The sequence below is a fragment of the Primulina eburnea genome, chromosome 13 (assembly GCF_022965805.1).
Source record: "Primulina eburnea isolate SZY01 chromosome 13, ASM2296580v1, whole genome shotgun sequence".
Classification (NCBI taxonomy): domain Eukaryota; kingdom Viridiplantae; phylum Streptophyta; class Magnoliopsida; order Lamiales; family Gesneriaceae; genus Primulina; species Primulina eburnea.
Window position 1 is genome coordinate 9814641 of NC_133113.1, and position 24355 is coordinate 9838995.

Genomic DNA, 24355 nt, shown 5'->3' on the forward strand with positions numbered 1-24355 from the left:
TCCAATTTTGGATCAGATGATTTTTGGCTTAATAATGAAGAGATTGGATATCTTTCAAAATTCATAAATAGCAACAAAAATGTCCTGTCTGGTTTTGATCGACAACAGAAAGAATTGGTTGATTATTGTCTATTTGTTGACGAGACATTGAGTAAAGAGTAAGTTATTAATGAATCTATAATTCGAGTATTTTATGCAAAGTATTACTTTTTGTGAAAAACGTATCATTTTTTGTGCAAAAAGTATTCTGATTTTCTTTTATATTTTCAATTTTCAGGGAGATGCTGTTTCGTTGTGGAAGTATTTGTACTGTTTCAAAAGAGAACATCTTATCATTGAGTCCATTGAACGAAATATTTTTTTCTGTCATTGATGCATGGTCTCTATCAATCAATGATGAAGAAGCAATTGAAAAGAAACACAAACGTTTTTGCTTCAACCTCACCCAAAGTGTAAGATTTAAAATTTTATCATGTGTTTCTTTTTTTTTTAGATTTTTTATTAGTGTTGTTGAAATCTGAATTGTTTTTGATTCTTTGGAAAAGCTTGTTTATGTGGATCATGATGTCGACATTGCTAAAATTGGTATGAGGAGTTGTTGGAATGATTGGTTGAGCCAAAATAGTTATTATTTGAGCTTGGTTGAGATGGTAAGAAACCGTGGAAATATTTATTAATCTTGTTTTAGATTTTATTCGAAATTTATTACTATTAAATAATAATATTTCACTAACAATTATCTTTATTTTGAAAATGTAGATTTTCCTGCCATTTCGTTTCAATAACCATGTCGCTGCAGTTGTTATCAACTTTCGTGAACAAAAAATTCAGTATCTAGACAATTGGAAGTATGATGAATCTGAAAATTCCTTCTTTCAGGCTGCACACATAGTGGTATACTGCCTAACATACTTGAATTTCATTATTTTGACATGTGTTTGAAAAGTACAACACTATAACAATTGTTTCTTAATTTGGTGGATGGATACAGTCAATTGGGTGTGATGCAGTATTATTATTATTTTTTTAAATGATGCAGTCTTATTTCCTGTTTTTCAATTTGTAGTATAAAGAAATGGTTATGTTCTTGAAAGCAAACAATCATGTTAAAGGAGCTGATGGAATTTTGAAATATGAGATTGAAAATGTGGCCTTCAATTGGCAAACAAAAAAGAGGGACGTTGATAGTGGTGTATACCTGATGCATCACATGAAGTATTTTGAACGTGTAGTATACTCATCTCCAAATTTGTTCAAGGTATGGTAATTTGACTTATAGTGTATTAACTAACTTTCTTCTTTTAATCTTAAAGTTATAATTGATTTTTTGTTTGACTTATTGTAGGCTGATATAAGACGTGGTATTAGAGCTGAAATATGTACAACCATTGTGCTTAGTGAGGTAAATGAATTGAGATTCGATGTTTTGAGTAAAGTGTTTGATTTCTACAAGAAGAAAGCTGAAAAAATGACCTTAAAGAGAGATGAAGCAGAGATCAAGAAGAAAAAGAAACAAAACATTTTGCAACATATTGAGTTGTGATATTTTTAACTTTTTAGCCATTTAAGAGGTGACATTCTGAATTTTGAGTTGTTTGGTGAACAAAATCAACCTTCTAAGGAAAACTGATTTGTGAATGTGCTGCAAATACATTTTATTTTGCTGCAGTTTGTGTTTTCTGTAGATCCTATTATCCCCAGTTTACAACTCCTTCCTAATGTGCAAACATAAAAATAGAAGTTATGCCGAGTTGCTTACCCTCTTTGCTTCTACATTTCTCGTCTTCTATGTAAAACACTATGTCAGATGTATATATAAATTAACATATCTCTAGAATTGAAATTTTAGAATGACCGTTTTTCAAACGTGATGTAGAATTTGTAGTTTTGTCATTTGATGGTAGTTTGAGAGGGGAGAATCGTTAATTTACTTGTGTTTCTGAATCGGGATTGATCTTGTTTGATTTGTAGACAAATAAATACGTACATACCTTCTCATTTGGTTCCACAAAAACATACCAGATTCGTTATTTGGGCTATATCTGAAGTTCAAAGAGGTCCATATTGGATGAGACACGACCCTGCTATTGAAAACTCGAAAGAAGACATAGCTTAAAATAAAAACAAATGCACTATTACATTAACAAAAGAGCAGTAATTAAACTCAATTCATTCCAATAATTGACTAAATGTCTGGAAAAGTCAGACTTTGCATGAGGGACCATAATCAATAAGTTATTTTCGTTGTACCATTACTGGAACAAGCATATCTTTAAGAACTAATAAAATATCAAGAATTACAATCTAAAAATGAAGTAGTTTATATCCCAAAATTAAACAATATCCAAATTTCAGAATTCAAATAATAAAAATACACTAAAATAAATGAACATTTGGAGTTTTGGAACCAAATTCCTTTGCTGGAATTAAATTTGATTCAACAGTTCTCTTCTTCTTCTTTTATGGAAATGTCCTTTTATCCTTTGACTTCTTCCTTTTGTAATAGAACGAGCAGGATCTCGAACAACATTAGATGAATATGAATGAACAGAAGTCTCTGATTGCTCGGTGGAAGACAATGAAGTCATCAAAGGATCGACATATAATGTATCTCTGTTGTATCCTTCCTCAACAATTCTTCTTGCTTCCTCATTTCCTTGGGATTTCAACACCAAATTATAATACTTGCCTGCCATTTCATGACGCCAAGGAATGCAGTCCTCAGCCTTCTCTGATCTCTCAATTCTACTGTTTAACCTATCCCATATTTCAGATTTGGCAAACTTGGTCCATCTTTTTTGAATATAAAATTCTGGTATACTAACAACAGAATTTATGTGCAGGACCCTTAAACAATGATAGCATAGGAAACCACACTCCTCAAATTTCTTGCAAGAGCACGTGATCATATTTCTAAGACAATCAAACACAACACGATGGGTACATGCATTGGCATCATGAGATGAAACGTCATAAACCATCATACTATCTTCAACCAAAACAATAGTAGAACAAGTAGAAATTGATTTCAGAAATTCAGACTCAATTTCTCTGAAAAGTGTTAGTGTATATACCTCAGAAGCATGCTTCAACATCCCAGTAATTGGTAGGACGGATTCGGGAACCGACTTTGAGCATTGGAATTCATTATTTTGTTCTTTGATCCTCCAATGCTTTATTGTTGCCTTCAAAATACCATAAAATTCAGCTAAACTGGTGCTTTTCTTTGCATTAAATCCAATGGCATGATTTGTGCTTTCACTTCTTTGTGAAGAAAGAATACCAGCAGAAAAAAAATCCTTGCTTAGAGCAGTACACCATTTTTCCCTCAATCCATACAAGAGACAAAACCAAGAATGATCTTGTGGGGACCCGGACGCTAATCAAGTTCTTAATCATAATTGGGACTAATTAATCAATTAAAAACAGGGTCTAAAAATTTTTTATTAAAATGCGGAACGTAGTGAAATCAAACTATATATACATATCAGTATATAAAATACAAGTCCTGTATTACAACACATTTATTCAAACTAGGGTTTGACAACTACTATCAAGTGTTCAACCCTATCTCTAGTCCAAGTCCGGTGCCACCACGCTAATCACAATCTCTCTCTTCATCTCCTGGACCCTGATCCTGTCCCACCTGTTGTCAAGTACACATACAGACAAGACAACAGCCGGATATACCGGTGAGAATATAATCCCCAGTATAAATCAATGAAACATGCAATCATATAAACAATATAAAGCATGTAATCAGGTAACATGGATATGTAACAAAGTCTGAAACATAAGCAATACAAATCAAACTGTCGACATCAATCATAATTCAGACTAGACTCAATCCTAGTCTAGGGATCCCGGTTTCCAGAAGTTGGCATGTGTATATCGACTAACAGTGATAGAAAAGACTCCAGTTCTATCCACGCCGATATGGTATCGATCAACAGTAATAGAAAAGACTCCAGTTCTATTCACATCGATACGGTATCGATTACCAGTAATAGAGGAAGCTATGATTCTATCCAAATCAATATAGTACCGATCAACAGTAATAGAAGCAACTCTAATTCTATCCACATCGATATGACATCGATTAACAGTAATAGAAGAGCTACTAATCTATCCACATCGATACACTATTGATTAACAGTAATAGAAAAAGCCACCATCCTATCCACATCGATAGCCAAACATCCAGTGACAAACTTTGGCACATCCGCCAATACACCATCTTATGACATCGTGCAATGTGCCCGTGGTGATCCCACCACTAACGGCACTTCTGTCATAAGATGACTCCTCTAATACCTGCTGTCTAAACTCCAGAGAACAAGTATATAATCAATCAATGCAAATATCAATGCAATAAAGTAGAGTATGTGATTTAGGGAAACCCAAGTCTAAACCGACTCAAGTCCATTTCCCAATACCACATTGACTTATACCTTTCGTTTGCAGTCTCGGTTTCCCGCTCAGTCAAAGTCCTGAACTCACAATCTGTCTGGTACTGACAATATCAATATACCAGTCAATTCCATAACAATCTGATCAATCTGGATTTAATTCAAAATCAACGGTATAACGGTACAATTTCAATATCCCCGTCTATACCAATTCATCAGATAACCGTTACAATCCATAACTCATATCCAGTACAATCTATAATCAATCCATAATCCAACTCTGTCCAATATCAACTGATATAATCACAAATTTATAACAATTCCATAATCAGTCTATTTCTTAATCTGACTTCGATTCTATGATGTCTACTATGTCAAGAACAACATATATGAGTTCCATTCAATTCTGAGCATAGCATAATTTCAAAGCATGTCAAAACGTAGCAAAACTTACGTCAAAGTGTAGCCTACGTTGCTAGGAACTCGGTACCGAAGTCAGAATCAAAATCAGACGGACGGATTGATCGCACGTTGGATTCTAAAATCAAATATCAAAGATTTCCTCTGAATTCTCCTTTTTCTGAAGCTTATAACGTTTTGTATATATATATATATATATATACACACGAACATGCGCAAAGCCAAGTGTCAATTTGCCCTTCTGCATGTCTCGCGCATATGCGCGACACTACCGGCGCATATGCGCGAGACCTACTGGTCATCGCACATCACTCCTCGGCAGGCTCGCGCATGTGCGCGAATTACTCGGCGCATATGCGCCGAGTCCTCTGGACCCTGCGCGCATGTGCGTGGGTTCTATGCGCGCATGTGCGCTGCCCCTTCTGAAAATCTCGCGCATGTGCGCGTCCACCTATCGCGCATGTGCGCGGGGCTCCTCACATTCACACACACTTTTCACACGTACTTGTATTTCGTGTCCCGATTAATCCCTTCGTAATCATTAAATCAATAATTACGGATTAACATAATTAAATTTCCGGGCATTACATTTCTCCCCCTCTAAGATACGATTTCGTCCTCGAAATCATCGATAATCAAATCATATCATTAAGAAGGACTGTAATTACAGAACTGTATCAAAATTTACATCAGTGAAACAATGCTGGGAATTCCTGTCTCATACACCATCTTATGACATCGTGCAATGTGCCCGTGGTGATCCCACCACTAACGGCACTTCTGTCATAAGATGACTCCTCTAATACCTGCTGTCTAAACTTCAGAGAACAAGTATATAATCAATCAATGCAAATATCAATGCAATAAAGTAGAGTATGTGATTTAGGGAAACCCAAGTCTAAACCGACTCAAGTCCATTTCCCAATACCACATTGACTTATACCTTTCGTTTGCAGTCTCGGTTTCCCGCTCAGTCAAAGTCCTGAACTCACAATCTGTCTGGTACTGACAATCTATAATCAATCCATAATCCAACTCTGTCCAATATCAACTGATATAATCACAAATTTATAACAATTCCATAATCAGTCTATTTCTTAATCTGACTTCGATTCTATGATGTCTACTATGTCAAGAACAACATATATGAGTTCCATTCAATTCTGAGCATAGCATAATTTCAAAGCATGTCAAAACGTAGCAAAACTTACGTCAAAGTGTAGCCTACGTTGCTAGGAACTCGGTACCGAAGTCAGAATCAAAATCAGATGGACGGATTGATCGCACGTTGGATTCTAAAATCAAATATCAAAGATTTCCTCTGAATTCTCCTTTTTCTGAAGCTTATAACGTTTTGTATATATATATATATATATATACACACGAACATGCGCAAAGCCAAGTGTCAATTTGCCCTTCCGCATGTCTCGCGCATATGCGCGACACTACCGGCGCATATGCGCGAGACCTACTGGTCATCGCACATCACTCCTCGGCAGGCTCGCGCATGTGCGCGAATTACTCGGCGCATATGCGCCGAGTCCTCTGGACCCTGCGCGCATGTGCGCGGGTTCTATGCGCGCATGTGCGCTGCCCCTTCTGAAAATCTCGCGCATGTGCGCGTCCACCTATCGCGCATGTGCGCGGGGCTCCTCACATTCACACACACTTTTCACACGTACTTGTATTTCGTGTCCCGATTAATCCCTTCGTAATCATTAAATCAATAATTACGGATTAACATAATTAAATTTCCGGGCATTACAGATCTTCTAAATTATATTCTGAAATCATGGATTTCCAGCAGCTTTCAAATTCATTTTCATTAGCACAACCTGACAAGCATTTCTTAAAGGCCACTTTAAAGGAATTCTCACTTTTCAGTTGTGCAAATCTACTGACAGCATTTTGTTGAAGGTGCCATAAGCACAGCCTATGCCTTGTTTGTGGGAATACCTGCATCAAACATTGATAATGTACATAATTTCAGTACTTACTAAATATTGGATTATGTATAACAACAAAGGGCAGCCAATAATCTGCACCAACACAGAAGCAACAAATAAACTCTTTCAAGGTTTTATATTATCTCTTAAAAGTTTCACATGCAAAATAAGAAAGAAACTATGACAATTTTCTAAAAAAAACAGTAAACTACATTTCAATATTTATATACCTTCTCTATTGCAGTTGCAATTGCTTGATCTTGGTCAGTGAACAAAGTGATTGGACATTTTCCTCCCATTGTTTTCTTAAAAACTTCAAACAACCATTGAAACGATTCAACTTTCTCATTAGCTAAGAATGCACAACCAAACATCGCATTATTCCAATGATTATTGATACCAATGAATGGAGCACATATCAGATTATACTTATTAGTGCGATATGTCGTGTCAAAGACCATGACATCACCATATATCCTATAATCTTCTTTCATCATCGAATCCCTCCAATACACATTACACAATCTTCCTTCATCATCTAATTTGACTTTGAAATAAAAGTCCTCCTCTTCAGTATCTTCTTCTTGCAACATTTCAATTACCGTCTGTGCATCACCACCTTCTATCGCATTCATCTTCATACGGTTCACAAAATTCATGTGGTCTTTCATGGTATGACCAACATTTTCTTCCCCCCTTGCATCTTGTACCATATAACGGAAAGAATCACTTGATCTCATACCAGAAGTGATCATATCCTCAATAGCTTTACCCTTCTCCTTTGTAATTGTTCTTTCTGAACGGTGAAGGTGGCCCCACTCTGTCCTAGTGAATGGATGATTGTGTTCCATCACGTGACTTAGGACTTCATAAACACCGTCGTCATTCAGTTTCACCCTCAAAGAAGCCTTACATCCTGTTCATGTAAGACAAGAATTTGATCTTTTTCTAGTTGATGATGCATCACTGAAGATATCTGCATTTCCTGAGTTCTTTACTCCAGCACAAGAACATACAAAATATTTCTCTACCACAACTTCATTGCTATAGCATCTAGTGGTTGATTTACGGACACTAAAACCTAGTGCACGAGCATGTTTACAGTACAACTGATGCATATCATCAATTGTTTCTCTTGTCATACCAACAAGAAAACCAGATACATCAACACAATCAATAGTGCCTTCTGCAAATATTTCAGAAACAAGTAATACTTTTTGGGTAAAAACCTAACCCTTTGGAGCAAAAACTAATACTTTTCACGATATTTAGAAACTTTACCCTCATTGGCTGGTACAGGTACATTTTGTTCAATGATAGCTACTGCATCCGGTGTTTTATCTATAAGAAATTAAAAAAGTTCATATGCAAACAAATAAAGATCACAAAAATTTCAAAATTATTAAAATGTAGGTAAAAAAATCATATTAATCTTACCTTGATTAATTTCTATATCATCTTCATCGATACAAACAATGACAATTGAATTTAAATTTTGACCTACAAAAACAGATTAAAATTAAATTACATCAAAATAGAAAATAAAATGTCATATAATCTATACAGTAGGTATAGAAATTTATAGAAGTTGGTATGGAGAAATTACACTTTTTAATGAAAAGTAATAATTTCAAACATTTTGGTTATGTCATTTAGAAATTAAAAAGTAAATTACCACCTTCTCAATATAAAGTAATATGTTTACATAGATAAGTCGTAGTATCGTTAACTTAAAAAAAATAATTACCTTCCTGAATACCAGTTTGAGCTTCAATCTCCATTGTAGATTGTAGTCGTCAAATTGGTCGAAACAAGGAAATATAGGACAACCCTAAGATTGTTGCACGACAAATTCAACAAATTCTCAACCTCATATGATGAACATGTTGAAACAAATGCTAAATATAATGATACCAACTGCATTCTGGAAGCAGTACACTATCAAGGAGAACAGATATCAGAATTTACAGAAAAATTTCATTAAAGCTGCTGAAATATATTGGGATTAATTGATACTATACACAATTACAAGTTTAACCACAATGCAAAAATACATTAGATGGAATTATGCAATGTTATTTTTTAATCTTTTTTTCCCAGTAATTTACCTTGCAAGAAACTAGCTCTATGCTGTTATTCTCCATTACAGTTTTACCAACTTATTGATGGATACTTCAATAACAATATTTTTTAACTGTAATTTAAAAAATAAACATAAAAAAGAAGCAATGTATTCAAAGATTACTTACCTTGGCCAAGTGCGCTGGCTCAACTTATGCAAGCGAAATATGAATGTGGCATGGGAATTGTAAGAAATATATTCAAAAATCTCTTTTGCAGCAGCTTTATTATGAATATTTTTCAACAATTTGCTTACACTTTTTTTAGGTTTGCTACTCCCTTGATAAAGAACCCTGGCTAGGAGCTCCCCTGTACAAAATTCATTCTCAATTACAGAATTTAATAGAATAGATACAAGAATCCTGATCCCAGTTGTTGAGTAGTCCATGAAACCCAGAAAACAATAAATGAAAAAAAATTCCCGAAACACACAAACAAATTTGAAGAAAAAATCCAGAATCAAATTAAAGGAAAAAAATAACCGGCAATGCGAAGATTTCAACGACACTTTGAGGGGATAGAAATGTTGATTCCATGTACAATCGCCCAGAATATATCGAGAACCGTTGGAAACCAACTGCTAAATCTTGTGGGATTTTTCAATCGGGGGCGAGAAGGAGAGACGTCAGTCACAATAGTGGAGAGTGGAGAGAAAGATCCCGGTTTGATTAATATTTAATTGAGAAATTTAAGCAAACCGGGCACTGCTATATAAATTGAGGGCAAAATTGAGAAAGATCCTAATTTAAAAAAACCGGGTCAATTGTGAGAGATGGATTGACCCGTCTCACGGATTAAGATCCGTGAGACGGTCTCACAAGAGACCTACTCATTTTATAAAGAGTAGATATCTTGTAAGAGAGTCTCACGAATATTTATCTGTGAGATGAGTCAACCCTATCGATATTCACAATAAAAAGTAATACTCTTAGCATAAAAGATAATATTTTTCATGAATAACTCAAATAAGAGATTTATCTCATAAAATATGACCGTGAGACCGTCTCATACAAATTTTTGTTTTTTATAATTAGTGATTTTATGGGATCCACTATTTGAATCATTTGGGCCCACCATTAATAGTTGATAAAAGATTTGTTTGTCAAATATTTTGTTTATTAAGTAGTTAGATATACTATTTAATGCATAATTTAAACTTTGTTCTAACAAGTCATATTTATTTGAATGATTAAAGACTAGATGCACCAAACACTATTTATAAACAAAATATATATGAAAAACATTCGATACGTATATTTTTAAATAAAAAAATCAACAATTAACTTTTTTAACCGTTTGTCGTTGCTTAATATGTTCTTTTTCAAAATGAAAGACAAATCGTTTTTGTATGTGATTTATTGTATTTTGTCTATACATGAAATTTGCTGCATTTAATTTCTAATGATTCTTGCAAACATGGCTTGTTCGAGCAAAATATAAAATTAAATAAAGTAAAAACAAACAAAAAGCCCTTTCTAAAGTAAAAATAAATTCTCTCAATTAACGAAAAGATTTCAATCTCTCTAATTCTTCTATATCCCTAGCTGAATGATAGAACAACTGATTAAGACAAGAGTCAAAAACGTGTCTCACTACTGGTGATAGGTTTGTAAATAAATTGAACAAGTTTGAAAAGCTGATTCAATAAATATATTATTTTTATTCGAAGTTATCGAACTCGAATCGAGCATTTCGAACTTTTTTCGAATCAAACTCGAGTCAAAATTATTTTGTTCGATAGTTTGAAGCCGCTATCGAACCTTATTATTTTATTAAAATAATATGATTATATAAAAATAAATACATTCCGAGTTTTTGGACCTTTTTTTACCTTAATGTTCGAGTAATAGTTCTAATAACTGGAAAATATGTTTGAACATTTCGGGCCGAACTCGAAATATATTCAATTCGAGCCAAAAAAATTTAAAATTTTCGAGTTTCAAGTCGATCTCGAACCCGAATATATTCAATTCGAGTCTTAAATTTTTTCTAATATTCAACTTAATTCGACTAGTTTATAGCCTAAATAAATTTGTATCTTACATTTTAGAACCCTCATGTTCCCGAATTATTTCAGATTCCTGACATTTTTATTTGATTTCCTATTTCAATTGACTGCTGGTTTGCTTCATTATTTACGTACATCCATGTCGTATATACGATTATTAATATGGAAATTAAAGTAATTTGAAAAATATCTACACTATGTATATAATTATTATTTGAAACATATCTATACTATTTATATAATTAATTTTATATATATTATTAAAAATGAAATTAAATTATTATATAATTTTATATATTATTAATAATGAAATTAAATTAATTTGAAAATAATATAATGTATGTTATGTAAATTTCATTCCACATATGTTTCAGTACTTTCAACAGTTTAACAAGTTGATGTCCATTTATTTCAACTAAACCCAACGACATTTTAAATTATTTATACATACATACATATATATATATATAACTTTTAGTGCAAAAATTCATAACTAAATAAAATATTTGAACATATTTTTTTGTAAAGATTCATTAATAAAATAATTAGAAGAAAAATATATTATAAAAATACCACACATAATATATATAGATTATAAATGAAAATATGTAAAAGTATGGAGGGCATATTATATAAACATGGCGAGCTGCTATTTTTCTTAAATCTCGAAACTACCTATGTCAGCAATTGCTTCAATCTAGTCTTTACTAAATTTGGAAAAGAGTGATTCAATAATAAAATAAAAAATTGTTCTCTTGGTGAAAAAGAAAATAGAAAACAAATTAAAATACAATTGTTGCGCACGTAAGATACAACTCTTATCCACCAATATATATTGACAAAAAAATATCAAGTTGGAGTATTGTATATATATATATATATATATATATATATATATATATATATATATATATATATATATATATATATATATATACTTGTTTCGAGTTTAATTCAGAACCACCGAACTTAATATTCGTTCATCAAATGTTGAACGAACTTAAAACGAGTAGTCGGAACATGTAAGGGACGAAAATCGGGAAAAAAAAACTCGGCATGAACAGTAGCCCGCGCGCGGAGCTGCGCGCTGGTGTGGCAGGCGTGCCCCTGCGCAAGGGCAGGCGCGCATGCGCGCGCACATGCCGAGAGCGCTCGACAGCGTGCGAGCGGGTGTGTCCAGCTTCGTGTCTCTTCGATTTTTTCTGATGTTTTTTCATTTCCTTGACATTGTTTGATGATTGTGATCAGTTACAATGGCCAAGGGACACTCCCTATGAATGAAATATCATGTCTTTTGCATGAAAAATATGAAATGCTTGATATTTTGAAAATCAAACATAACATACACATCATATCATCTTTTTGTATCTCTTCTTCTTCCTTCTTCTTCAAGAGAGAGTTCCATTCATTTTTTTGTGATAAAACTTGAATATTTGAGTGCTCATTATTCAAGAGTTGTAGTTGTATCTTGGGAGAAGATTGCCACCAACATCTAGCACATTGTGAGGGGCAAATTCTGGTTAAGGACAAAGTGTTCAACACTTGCCTCTACAAGACATATTCTTTGTTTTCTTCTTGCTTTCCTATCATATTTAAATACCACAAACAACAATCTTAAGAAAGAATTTTGTATTTTGATCATTTACAAGAAGAATATCAATGGCATCATCTTCTATAACACCACATGCAACCATTGCACAAGGAGAGAAACCAGAAAATTTTTCTGGTGCAGATTTCAAGAGATGACAACAAAAGATGCTCTTCTATCTCACAACCTTGAGTTTGTCAAGGTTCTTAAAAGAGGATCCTCCCACCGTTGCTGAAAACGAGACATATACCAACATGATGGCCGCTTTGGATGCTTGGAACCAAAGTGATTTCTTGTGCAAGAACTACATCCTCAATGGACTTGACAATGCATTGTACAATGTGTATTGTCAAGTCAAGACCGCCAAGGAACTTTGGGATATGCTTGATAAGAAATACAAGGCGGAGGATGCGGGCTTGAAGAAGTTTATTGTTGGAAAATTTCTGGACTTCAAGATGATAGACTCAAAATCTGTGATGACTCAAGTGCAAGAACTATAACTTCTCTTGCACGAGATTCATGCGGAAGGAATGAGTCTAAGCGAATCTTTCCAAGTTGCTGCGTTGATAGAGAAACTCCCTCCATTGTGGAAGGATTTCAAGAATTACTTGAAGCACAAAAGAAAGGAGATGGGATTGGAGGATCTCATTGTGAGATTGAAGATAGAAGAGGACAACAAGAGCACCGAGGCCAAGGCAAGTGGAATGGCAGCAAGGGTGAACGTTGTTGAAACAAGTTTCAAAGGGAAGAAAAGAAAGTTTGAAAAGCAACCACAACAAGGCCAACAACCACCAAACAAGAAGAAGTTCAAAGGCACTTGTTATAAATGCGGAAAACCGAATCACATGGCTAAGGAATGTAGGAATCCAAAGAAGGGAAATCCTCAAGCCAATGTAGTTCAAGAAAGGTCGGTACCATTTGATTTTTGTGAACTTAATTTGTCTGCAGTTATTTTGGAAGCCAATTTGGTGGAAAACTCCAATGAGTGGTGGGTTGATACGGGAGCAACTCGACACATATGTTCCAACAAGGGGATGTTCTCCACATACACTCCATCGACCGGGAGAAAACTATATATGGGAAACTCCGCTACATTTGAGGTGGTGGGCACCGGAAATGTGGTACTGAAGATGACATCGGGTTTATAAGTAACCCTTGTTGATGCACTTCATGTACCGGACATAAGGAAGAACCTCGTGTCGGGGTCTCTGTTGGTCAAACACGGGTTTAGACTGAATCTAACAAGGTTGTATTGACAAAGAATGGTCATTTTATTGGAAACGGGTATCTCGATGAGAACCTTTTCAAGTTGAATGTAATGGTTATAAGCCAAAATGTTGTTGAAAGTAATAAAGACAAGAGTTCTATTTACTTGCTTGAGTGTTCTCGTTTATGGCATGTTCTTTTAGGACACATATATTTTAATACCTTGCAACGTTTAACGAAACTTGAATTATTGCCTAAACACAACGTCGATCCAACACACAAATGCGATATATGTGTTAAAGCAAAAATGACCAAAGCGCCTTACCACTTGATTGAAAGATGTACAACTCCTCTAGAACTAATACACACCGATCTTGGTGATTTAAAGTTTGTACGAACTAGAGGAGGGAAAAGACAACTACGTGACATTCATTGATGATAATACAAGATACTGTTACGTATATCTTTTGAGGTCAAAATATGAAGCTCTTGAAGCATTCAAATGTTATAAGACCGAAGTTGAGAATCAACTAGGAAAAAAAATAAAGAGAGTTCGAAGCGATAGAGGGGGCGAATACGGAACACCGTTTGATGAATTCTGCACATCTGTGGGTATAATTCATGAAACGACTGCTCCTTATTCACCACAATCGAATGGAATTGCCGAAAGAAAGAATCGAGCTCTGAAAGATATGATGAATGCTATGTTAATAAGTTCAGGACTACCCCAAAACTTGTGGGGGGAAGCAATACTATCGGCTAATCACATCCCACAAGAAAAATGACAAGTCACCTTATGAATTGTGGAAAGGTCACAAACCTTCCTACAAGTACCTCAAAGTGTGGGGGTGTCTAGCTAAGGTTGAAATACCAAAGCCTAAACAAGATCGAATTGGACCAAAGACGATCGACTGCATATTCATCGGATATGGACATAATAGTAGTGCCTATAAGTTTATAGTGCACAAATATGAAAATGCAGAAATGAATACGGGCATGACAATTGAGTCAAGAAATGCAGTATTTTTTGAAAATATATTTCCTTGTAAAGAGAGGAAAGAAAATGGTTCTAGCAAGAGAAAACTTGAGACGGAACATGAAGGTCAAGTACCTACACATGTTCCAACTCTAAATAAAAATGCTATACCATTGGAAAGCTCTTCAAAGGAGCAAGTGCCAAGAAGAAGCAAAAGGGCTAGAATCTCAAAGTCCTTTGGTCCAAACTTCCATACTTTTATGTTGGAGAATGAACCAAAGAACATACAAGATGCTCTGGATAGCCCTGAAGCTCCTTATTGGAAAGAAGCCATCAACTCAGAAATGAAATCTATTTTGCAAAACCATACTTGGGAACTAGTGGATCTTCCACCAGATACCAAGCCATTGGGATGCAAATGGATATTGAAAAAGAAAATGAGAGTTGATGGAAATATTGAAAAATACAAAGCTAGGATTGTGGCCAACGGCTATAGACAAAGAGAAGGTCATGATTTCTTCGACACGTATTCATCAGTTTCAAGAATAAAATCCATTCGTGTGCTCATTGCTATTGCAGCTTTGCATAACCTTGAGATACATCAAATGGATGTCAAAACGGCATTCTTAAATGGTGAACTTGAAGAAAAAATATAGGAGCAACCTGAAGGCTTCATAGTTAAAGGACAAGAAAGAAAGGTCTGTCGTTTAATTAAGTCACTATACGGACTTAAACAAGCGCCCAAGCAGTGGCACGAAAAATTTGATAAGGTAGTATTGTCAAATGGATTTAAGATTAGTGCGTGTGACAAATGTGTTTACATTAAAGGCACTCGAGAATCTTATGTGATGGTATGTCTATATGTGGATGACATGCTAATAATGGGGAATAACCAAGAGTTAGTTAAGGGTACAAAGAATATGTTGACAAAACATTTTGATATGAAAGATATGGGTATGTAATTCTAGGGATTAAAATCTTTAGAACTCCAGAAGCAATAGTCTTATCTCAGTCTCATTATGTAGAAACAATGTTAAAGAAGTTTAACGCTTATGACTCTAACCCAGTAAAAACGCCTTTAGACGTAAATGTCCATTTGGCGAAGAATCGTGGAGAACCAGTTTCCCAACTGGAATACTCCAGAATAATTGGAAACCTTATGTACATCACTAATTGTACTAGACTTGACATCGCTTGTGCGGTTAACAAGTTAAGTCGATTTACTAGTAATCCTAGTGATGCACACTGGAAGGCGTTGACAAGGATGCTTAGATATTTAAAGCACACCTCAGAATATAGACTAAATTACACAAGGTATCCTGCAGTACTTGAAGGATACTGTGATGCAAATTGGATTTCTGACACCAATGACTCCAAATCCACCAGCGGCTATGTATTTAGCATTGGTGGAGGAGCAGTATCTTGGATGTCATCGAAACAAACTTGCATTGCGAGATCTACTATGGAATCGGAGTTCATAGCGCTAGATAAAGCTGCAGAAGAAGCTGAATGGCTTCGCAACATTCTAGAGGACATTCCATGTTGGACAAGTCCAGTGCCAGCAATCTTGATACATTGCGATAGTCAGTCGGCAATTGCAAGGGCACAAAACAGTATGTACAATGGCAAGTCTCGACACATTCGTCGAAGAAATAATACTGTGCGACAGTTGATCTCTAATGGAGTTATATCTGTTGATTATATTAAATCAAAGGATAACTTAGCAGACCCGCTTACAAAAGCACTAAATAGAGATCAAATGTACTGTCTGTCAAGAGGAATGAGATTAAAACAAACCAAATAAAGTTTTCATAGTGGCAACCCAACCTTGTAGATTGGAGATCCCAAGATCTTGGTTCAATGGGACAACTAAATTATGAAAACTTGAGGAATCACTCCTGATTCCTAAGATGATGAGTGAAGTTGCCTACAAAGGTAGTGAGTTTAAGTATTGTACTTTTAATGATTCCGTAGCTTGCATTAGCGGGGTAAGTAGGATACCTTTTTACAAGGAGATCACCTATGTACGTGTGAGCACGGGCCGCCTCGATGAAACACGTATGAAGCCAATATGTGTTCCATGGCCAAAATGGACACAACCGATAACACAAAATAGAAATGGAAGAAAGGTTATCATGTGGGTACAGTTGTCTGGGTTTACATGAACCGCCAAGAAGTTCAAGACATCACGTTCACTTCGTGGCCTAGTAAATCCGATTGTATTCTACTAGGGCAGATTCAAAGCCAAAAGCTACCTCTCCTGATATGATAATTTTTCGTATATACACTCTCTTATGCATCACGAGCATTCATGCATTAATTTCATTCATGTGGGGGATTGTTGGAAAATTTGATGCTTAATGAATGAAAATTAAGCAAGTAAATCAATACGTTTGATTGGAAAAATTCGAAACGCAAAACGAAACTTAATGAACGAATATTAAGTTCGGTGGTTCTGAATTAAACTGGAAACAAGTTCATCAAATGTTAAACGAACTTAAAACGAGTAGTCGGAACATATAAGGGACGAAATTGGTAAAAAAAAACTCGGCATGAACAATAGCCGAGCGCGCGGGTCTGCGCGCAGGTGCGCGCGCCTGTCATTGGCAGGCACGCACTTGCGCGAGGGCCGGTGCAAGGGAGCAGGCGCGCACATGCGCGCAGCGCGCGCATGCCGAGTGCTCTCGGCAGGCGCTGCCGAGCGCTGTCGAGAGCGCTCGGCAGCGTGCGAGCGGGTGCTTCCAACTTCGTGTCCCTTCGACTATTTCTGATGTTTTTTCATTTCCTTGGCATTGTTTGATGATTGTGATCAGTTACAATGGCCAAGGGACATTTCCTATGAATGAAAGATCATGTCTTTTGCATGAAAAATAGTAAATGCTTGATATTTTGAAAATCAAACATAACATACACATCAAATCATCTTTTTGCATCTCTTCTTCTTCCTTCTTCTTCAAGAGAGAGTTCCAATCATTTTCTTTTGATAGAACTTGAATATTTGAGTGCTCATTATTCAAGAGTTGTAGTTGTATCTTGGGAGAAGATTGCCACCAACCTCTAGTACATTGTGAGTGACAATTTCTTCTTAAGGACAAAGTGTTCAACACTTGCCTCTACAAGCCATATTCTTTGTTTTCTTCTTTCTTTCCTATCATATTTGAATACCACAAACAACATATGTATGTATATATGTATATATATGTGTGTGTGTTTATCACAAAAAATTGTGAACATGTCAAACATGGAATCGTGCAAATGTTTTGACTAATCCGATTTCTACGCTTAAACGATGTTGATTCTGATTCGATCATTAGTTCAACTTCCTTGGTAAGCTACAAAACTAAAAAATTGAATGAAGAATTTAAGAAATTATAGAAATAAATTCATGAACAACAGCAAAATTAATTGCGCTATTATGAATTTCATTCATCATCTTGTACAAGTAAAAATGAAAATAAAACCTAAAAGTATGCTAAAAACTAAGGGAATTATGTTACTAATAACATAAAAAAGGAGCTAAGATGAACTTTGATTGATGAAATTTTGCGGAGAACATTTTGCTGCAATCTGTAGAAGTTGATTTGTTGTGTAGCAATCTGATGATTTCTTTAACGCCTCGAAAATTTAAAAGTCCACGCGAACCATATGCACGCAAGTTCTTAAATTCATTGTTTATTTCAATTAATTGTTTTAATTGTATTAATTAATTATTATGTGCATATTTACATGTTTAAAATATATTTTTCTACATGGTTGCATTAAAATGTATTTTTAAGGGTTATTCAAGTTGCGATCGAGGAACGGAGACCGATGGTTGAAAAATACAAAATATTGTTATTAAATAATTGTTTTTAATTATTTAAAATATGATTGATGTTTTTTTATTATTTTTGAATATAAAGAGTTTTGAGGTGATTTTATACGCAGTGACGTAAATTTTATCGACGTTGATTTTTCAACAAAAATACGAACGTGTTGACAACCCGACTAATAAAGTCGCAAACTTATTCAAGCAAAATTATTTTAAATATTTTAATTAAGCAATAATGGGCTTAATTAACCTCCTAATGAGCCTAAGCTTGTCAGTGTTTTTAATTAAATATATAATATTCTAAAACCCCACCCAAACCCTTCAAACCACACGACCATCTTCCCCAATTCTCCCCAAATTCTCCCTCAAAAATACACGGCACACACATCATCAAATTAAGAGAAAATTTTGAAGGTTCTTCAAGGAAAAATCAAGCCATCGTCTTTGTGCTGTAACTAGGTAGGAGTTCAAGGTAGGAGTTCTCGACTGTTTCTGCAGCTTGTTTTGTAACTTAGGTTTTTGGAGCTTGGGCTTGGTCTAGGCGTGGTCTAGGGTGGTTAGGGTCATGAGGGGTCGAGTGGTTAACAGCTGGTTGAGTCCTAGTCCAATTAGGAGTCCTAGATAAGCTAGGATACACACCTACACATATGCATGCGATCGAGGGTTGAGGGGTAGAAGGTTTTTGAGCAGGCCAGTGATGGTTATTCGGGCCAGAGCTGGCCCGTAGGGTCCATAAACATGTTGGCTAGGTTTTGGCTTGAGGTGGATCGACTATGGCTCGAGTATTTTGGGAGATGGCTCGGTGGATTCGTATATGTGTCAAAAACGAAAATTAAAGAACTAAAATTGGAACCATGGGTCCACGGGTACGGTTCTCACAAGGATAGAATAAATAATAAAAATGTTATGTTAAAATTTTGGGATCTAAATATGGAGTTTTGGATTTACTCGGGATTTAATCACCTCACGAAACGTTAAATAAAGAATTAAAGAAAAGCCTAGTTTTAAGCTTTATAAAATTATGGAAATTATATTTAAGCTCAAATAATTTTTAAAAGTCTAAGTTTGTAATTTGGGAATTTTATACTAAGGCTTGGTTTAATTCGGGATTAAAACACATTAATACATTATAGTTAAAGATTAATTTAAAAGTCATCGATTTAAGCTAAATAAAAATATGAGAAAATTTGTGTAAGCTTAAATAATTATTTGGGACATGTTAGAGTCAATAAAATTAGAAAAAACGTGAAATTTTATGAAATAATCGGGTAGGGGGATCATCGTTGAGCTAAAATAGCTCGATTCTTGAAATATTGAACACCGATGAATTAAATCGAGTTTGGTGTTCAAACCAAACGGAAAATACTCGAAATAATCCTTCGTAGAAATCGACAATTTATTTTGTAAAACATTTAAAATATATGCAAGTTGAATGAGTAAAAAATATTTTAGTTGAAGCATTTTATCAAACACTTGGTATCCAATATTTTGGTATTTGAAGAACACATAAAATACTTCAACAATGCATCTTTTAGACTATGAAAATGATAAGTAAATGCAATAAACAAATAGACACGAATTTGTTTATGGATGTTCAGAGATTTAAATATTCCTACGTCACCCCTTCTTCCCCTTGGGAAGGATTCACTAGAAGACTTTGATTTATACAACTACTTGTACAAACCCATTCAGCTAGGACTTACCCACTGCCTAAACTGAACTCCTAGCACTCAAAATTGTAGGCAGCACCTCATAATCAACATATTGTTTAATGTCTCATATGCAAAGACCACATATACAAGTTTTACGTCTTTGTGCAAGACTCACTCAACTAATCTTTGAAATTCAACTCTCTTGTATAAGTGTGAGTGATTGTGAGTGTGAGAATTTATCCTTTACAATGTACATCTCAAATGTATCCTCACACAAAGACTTGTGCTCTCAATTAGTTGATTTCTTCATACTAACTGCCCATGTTTTGAATCCTCTTCAAAAGCTCTTGTTTGATCTACAATATGTTGTATTTATAAGCCCCAACAATGATATATACGTTAGAAACAAGAATATGACCGTTTGGAAAGTTTTTGTACTGTTTCTGAAATTGCAACACTCAAATTCGTCTTGTTGGGCATTTTCTCGACTGGTCAACTCTGGTCAACTCAACTGCTCGTTCAGTTCAACTGGTCAGCAGCTGGTTCAGTTCAGTTGTTCAGCTGCTGGTTCGGTTCAGTTCAGCTGGTTCAGTTGGTCTGGTTCAGTTCAACTGGTTCGGTTCAGTTCAACTGATCTGGTTCAACTGGTCTAGTTCAGTTCTGTTGGTTCAGTTCAACTGATCTGGTTCAACTGGTTTTCAGCTGGTATGGTTCAGTTCAACTATTCATTTCAGTTCAATTTCAGCTCGTGTGCTGAAATCACCCTAACTGATTTCAGTTTGTGCAGAACCAGTAGCTTCATCGTCATTTATCATCATCTTAAGCTTCGATTTAGACTTTGACTTCTGAAGATGATTTGTATATCTTCGTCTTATTTTTCCAATGCATACTGAATCGCTTCATTTCAATAACCGATCTGAGAGATATGAACAAAATACCGCAGCTGCTCAAACCCAACTGATTGATATTTTCGTGTGATCAGTTCGGTAATTGAGCGATCAGTTAGACCATGATAACATCCGATTTTTCCCAACCGACGTGAAATACAACTTGATCCAAATTGAGTTCTCTGATCAGTCCAAATGGATGATTGTCATTTGGATTGTCCAACTGAGAGATATCTTCCAAACACCAAAGCTCGCCAGAAATTCAGTTTGTGCAGAATTCAGTTTCAGCTTACTTCTTGTGTTAAGTGTTAACAACTTCACAATTGAGTAAATATGTTAGAAACACAATACCAAGTTTTATTAACATCAAAATCAAGATTGCGAACTTGAAATGTTCCAACAATCTCCCCCTTTTTTATGATCACAAAACTTGGATAAACAATCAACTCAACTAACATATTTCTCCCCCTTTTTTTGTGAATCAAAAAGTCATATTTTCAAAACATTTTAAACAAAATTTTCTCCCCCACAATATTTAAAAATAACAACTCCATTAAAATTTTAATGAGTACTCCCCCTATATTTTTGAAATTTTGAAAAATGTAAAAGAAGAGGGATAACTAACCAATTTTTTTCATTGTTCATTTTCTGCTGCAGCACATATGCTCTTCCTTCAACGAACAAACTATATTTTCTCGTGCATAATTAGGCTGAAAATTTTATACCGCTGTAAACCTCTACGAGTCTAGTTTGCAAGGCAAAAAGTGGTTTGTCATTTGGACACTCGAGTAAGGAGATATGCCATTTTTCCCATGGTCGCTGCAAGCTACGCGAAAATTCAGTTTATGCAGAATTCAGTTTCAGCTTATTTCTTGTGTTAACAACTTCACACTTGAGTAAATATGTTGGAAACACAATAACAAGTTTTGTTAACATCAAAATCAAGATTTCAAATTTGAAAAGTTCCAACATTTTACATTTAGGGGCAAAACATAATTTTACACCCGAAAATTAGTAAACGTCATGGAAGTGCTCTGATTGATGTTTTATGTGTTAATATGATTATTTTAAATGTTAATGGTTATGTATATGTTAAAATGTTATTTTTAAAATGTTTATGGTTTTTATGATTTAACGTGTATATTTAAAAGACATGTTGCATGCTTGGTTTAGAAGAAAAACGTTAAATGCATGTTTAAATTTTTATAAAGTGATGATAATATGAAACGTTGAAGGAAATGAAGTAACTGTGACTAATACGATGATATGTTTGAAATATCGTGAGGGTTATGGTCCCAGTAGGAGCTCGACGATCGTGTTTCCTTGGATATGGATATGTATACGATGATATGTTAATACATAAGGCCAATGCTCAGTTGACCGGTGAGAGTGTTGTTGATGTCCCCAATGTCCAATACTGTGGTTACATGTAGATGAATCAATCGCCCAACACGTAGATGTAGATGAACATGAAGGTCACAATTAACGATCTGAATTCAACGAAAAGAAAAAAAGAATATGTATATGAATATGTTGAAGATGATATGAAAATATTTATGTTTAAAGTTTATGCATGTCATGAAAATGATATTTTACGTAAATTATTTTTCACTGTTGCTTGTGGTTTTATACGTATTATTTGGTATCAAGAATATGATGTGTTGAGTCTTTAGACTCACTAAGTGTGATTGATGCAGGTGAGTATGATAATAATGTTGAGGGAGGCTTGGATGCCTGATATGACTGAACTGGAGGTGCACATAACCCGAGGACCAGCGCTTCTATTTTCCGCACTTATGATTTATGTTTATGATTTATGTTAAAGATTTTTAAGACTTTTATTTATGCTTTGAGAGGTTTAGTATGGGCTATGATTTTCAAATTTATTGCTTTTTAGGTTTGGTAAAATGTTTGACGATTTGACTATTTCCTTTGATTTCAAATACTAGTTGGTGGTTTTATTTTTAAAATGGCGTCAATTTATTTTATATAATTTGTTTAAGGGTTCGGCCGAATTATGAGAGTTAATAATAATTAAAATTCTAGTACTTTTCAAGCAAAACGAATAGCAGATGTTTCAGTTGGTATCAGAGCAAAGGTCCTGTAAAGGGTTGTGCCACCATCAGTGTCGGGAAGCTCAGTCGTCATGTCTCAATCTGTAAATTTACATGATTTATGTGTTGTTACCTGCATGACTACATGAATTATATGTTTACGTCACATGTTTAATAGCTTTATGATAATATATGATTTATATGCTTTAGAATATTTATATGTGATTCGATATGAAACAAGAAATTATTTGATTTCAACACATGTTGGCTTTGTGGTGGAATTGGACTATGTTGATTTTTGGGTTTTATTATTGACGTTCTACTGTTTAGGTAATAAGATAATCGTGAATATTATGAATGCTTTTAGAACACGTAGATTTTTTAAGAAAATATTTATGATTTGTGGTTACTAGTTGAATTAGTTTTTGGGAATTACTCATAAATGATAATGATTCGAAGACTGCGATTATCTTTGGAAGTAAGAAAAATTATAAATTGGGATTTTAAGTTTGATGTAAGGTAAGATTGGTTATAGCACTTGATTTTGGGTAAATAAGTTTACAATTCTTGAATTTATGTTATGGGAAACCTGTAGAAAGAAATTAAGAATACCAAAAATTTCTAGGTTAATTGTAGGATTTTCGAAAATTAAGGAGCAATTGGATAATTTTGAGGAAATTAAGAATTTATCTTACAATTTTTAAGGAATTTGGGGACTAGTTTAACAATAAGTGAGAATGGAATGTGTTAAATGATACAGAATTTTTGCTGATTTAGACTTTTAAGAATATTTGGAACTTTGGAATATCTTGGTTATAATGTTATAAAGGTTATAATGTTATAATGAATGTTAATCAAGGGTTGTTAAGGATGAAACAATATTAGGCTTGAAAAATCTAAGCGTTAGCGGATGCGTTTGTGATTTTAATATTGAAATATAATAAGTTGATGAACATTTTGGGTATAAAATAAAGAAAATAATATACGATAAGTAAGGACATCCATCTTTTAATGTCGGTAATTGTAAAAAAAATTGAAATTCACGGTTATAATAGTAACATGACTAAGTCATTATGAGTCTTTTTAAGTTGCAATTCGCAAACAGGGATTTAGAAGGAAAATTTAATTGGGCAAAGAGACGTAAGGACATTCTAGAACTTAAGTTTTCTTAGAAGCGTAGATTTTTGGGATACTAGAACTGAGTCTAAACTTTTGATTATCAAGTATAAGCGAATTTCGAAGACGAAATTCAATTTAAGGGGAGAAGATTGTAACTC

General features: G+C 34.5%; 4 protein-coding genes across 4 annotated transcripts; 2 read left to right on the top strand and 2 right to left on the bottom strand.

Moving 5' to 3' along the window:
* The first annotated feature begins 5 nt into the window (after positions 1 to 5).
* Positions 6 to 1666, top strand: LOC140809518 (uncharacterized). Its single transcript, XM_073167175.1, has 6 exons — positions 6 to 158; positions 278 to 452; positions 546 to 650; positions 760 to 894; positions 1067 to 1258; positions 1346 to 1666. Exons 2-6 carry the CDS (start codon positions 282 to 284, stop codon positions 1541 to 1543), a joined length of 801 nt encoding a protein of 266 aa, XP_073023276.1. The 5' UTR covers positions 6 to 158; positions 278 to 281; the 3' UTR covers positions 1544 to 1666.
* A 4924-nt stretch (positions 1667 to 6590) lies between these two features.
* Positions 6591 to 8185, bottom strand: LOC140810287 (protein FAR1-RELATED SEQUENCE 5-like). Its single transcript, XM_073168159.1, has 2 exons — positions 7006 to 8185; positions 6591 to 6785 (listed from the first exon to the last, which is right to left on the bottom strand). The coding sequence occupies exons 1-2, from the start codon at positions 7624 to 7626 to the stop codon at positions 6591 to 6593; spliced, it is 816 nt and encodes a 271-aa protein (XP_073024260.1). The 5' UTR covers positions 7627 to 8185.
* On the bottom strand, positions 7354 to 9551 carry LOC140809648 (uncharacterized). Its single transcript, XM_073167347.1, has 6 exons — positions 9379 to 9551; positions 9153 to 9205; positions 8523 to 8606; positions 8213 to 8275; positions 8057 to 8116; positions 7354 to 7961 (listed from the first exon to the last, which is right to left on the bottom strand). The coding sequence occupies exons 3-6, from the start codon at positions 8554 to 8556 to the stop codon at positions 7696 to 7698; spliced, it is 423 nt and encodes a 140-aa protein (XP_073023448.1). The 5' UTR covers positions 8557 to 8606; positions 9153 to 9205; positions 9379 to 9551; the 3' UTR covers positions 7354 to 7695.
* Positions 9552 to 15704: 6153 nt separating this feature from the next.
* Positions 15705 to 16478, top strand: LOC140810288 (secreted RxLR effector protein 161-like). Its single transcript, XM_073168160.1, has one exon. It carries the CDS (start codon positions 15705 to 15707, stop codon positions 16476 to 16478), a length of 774 nt encoding a protein of 257 aa, XP_073024261.1.
* Positions 16479 to 24355: the final 7877 nt, after the last annotated feature.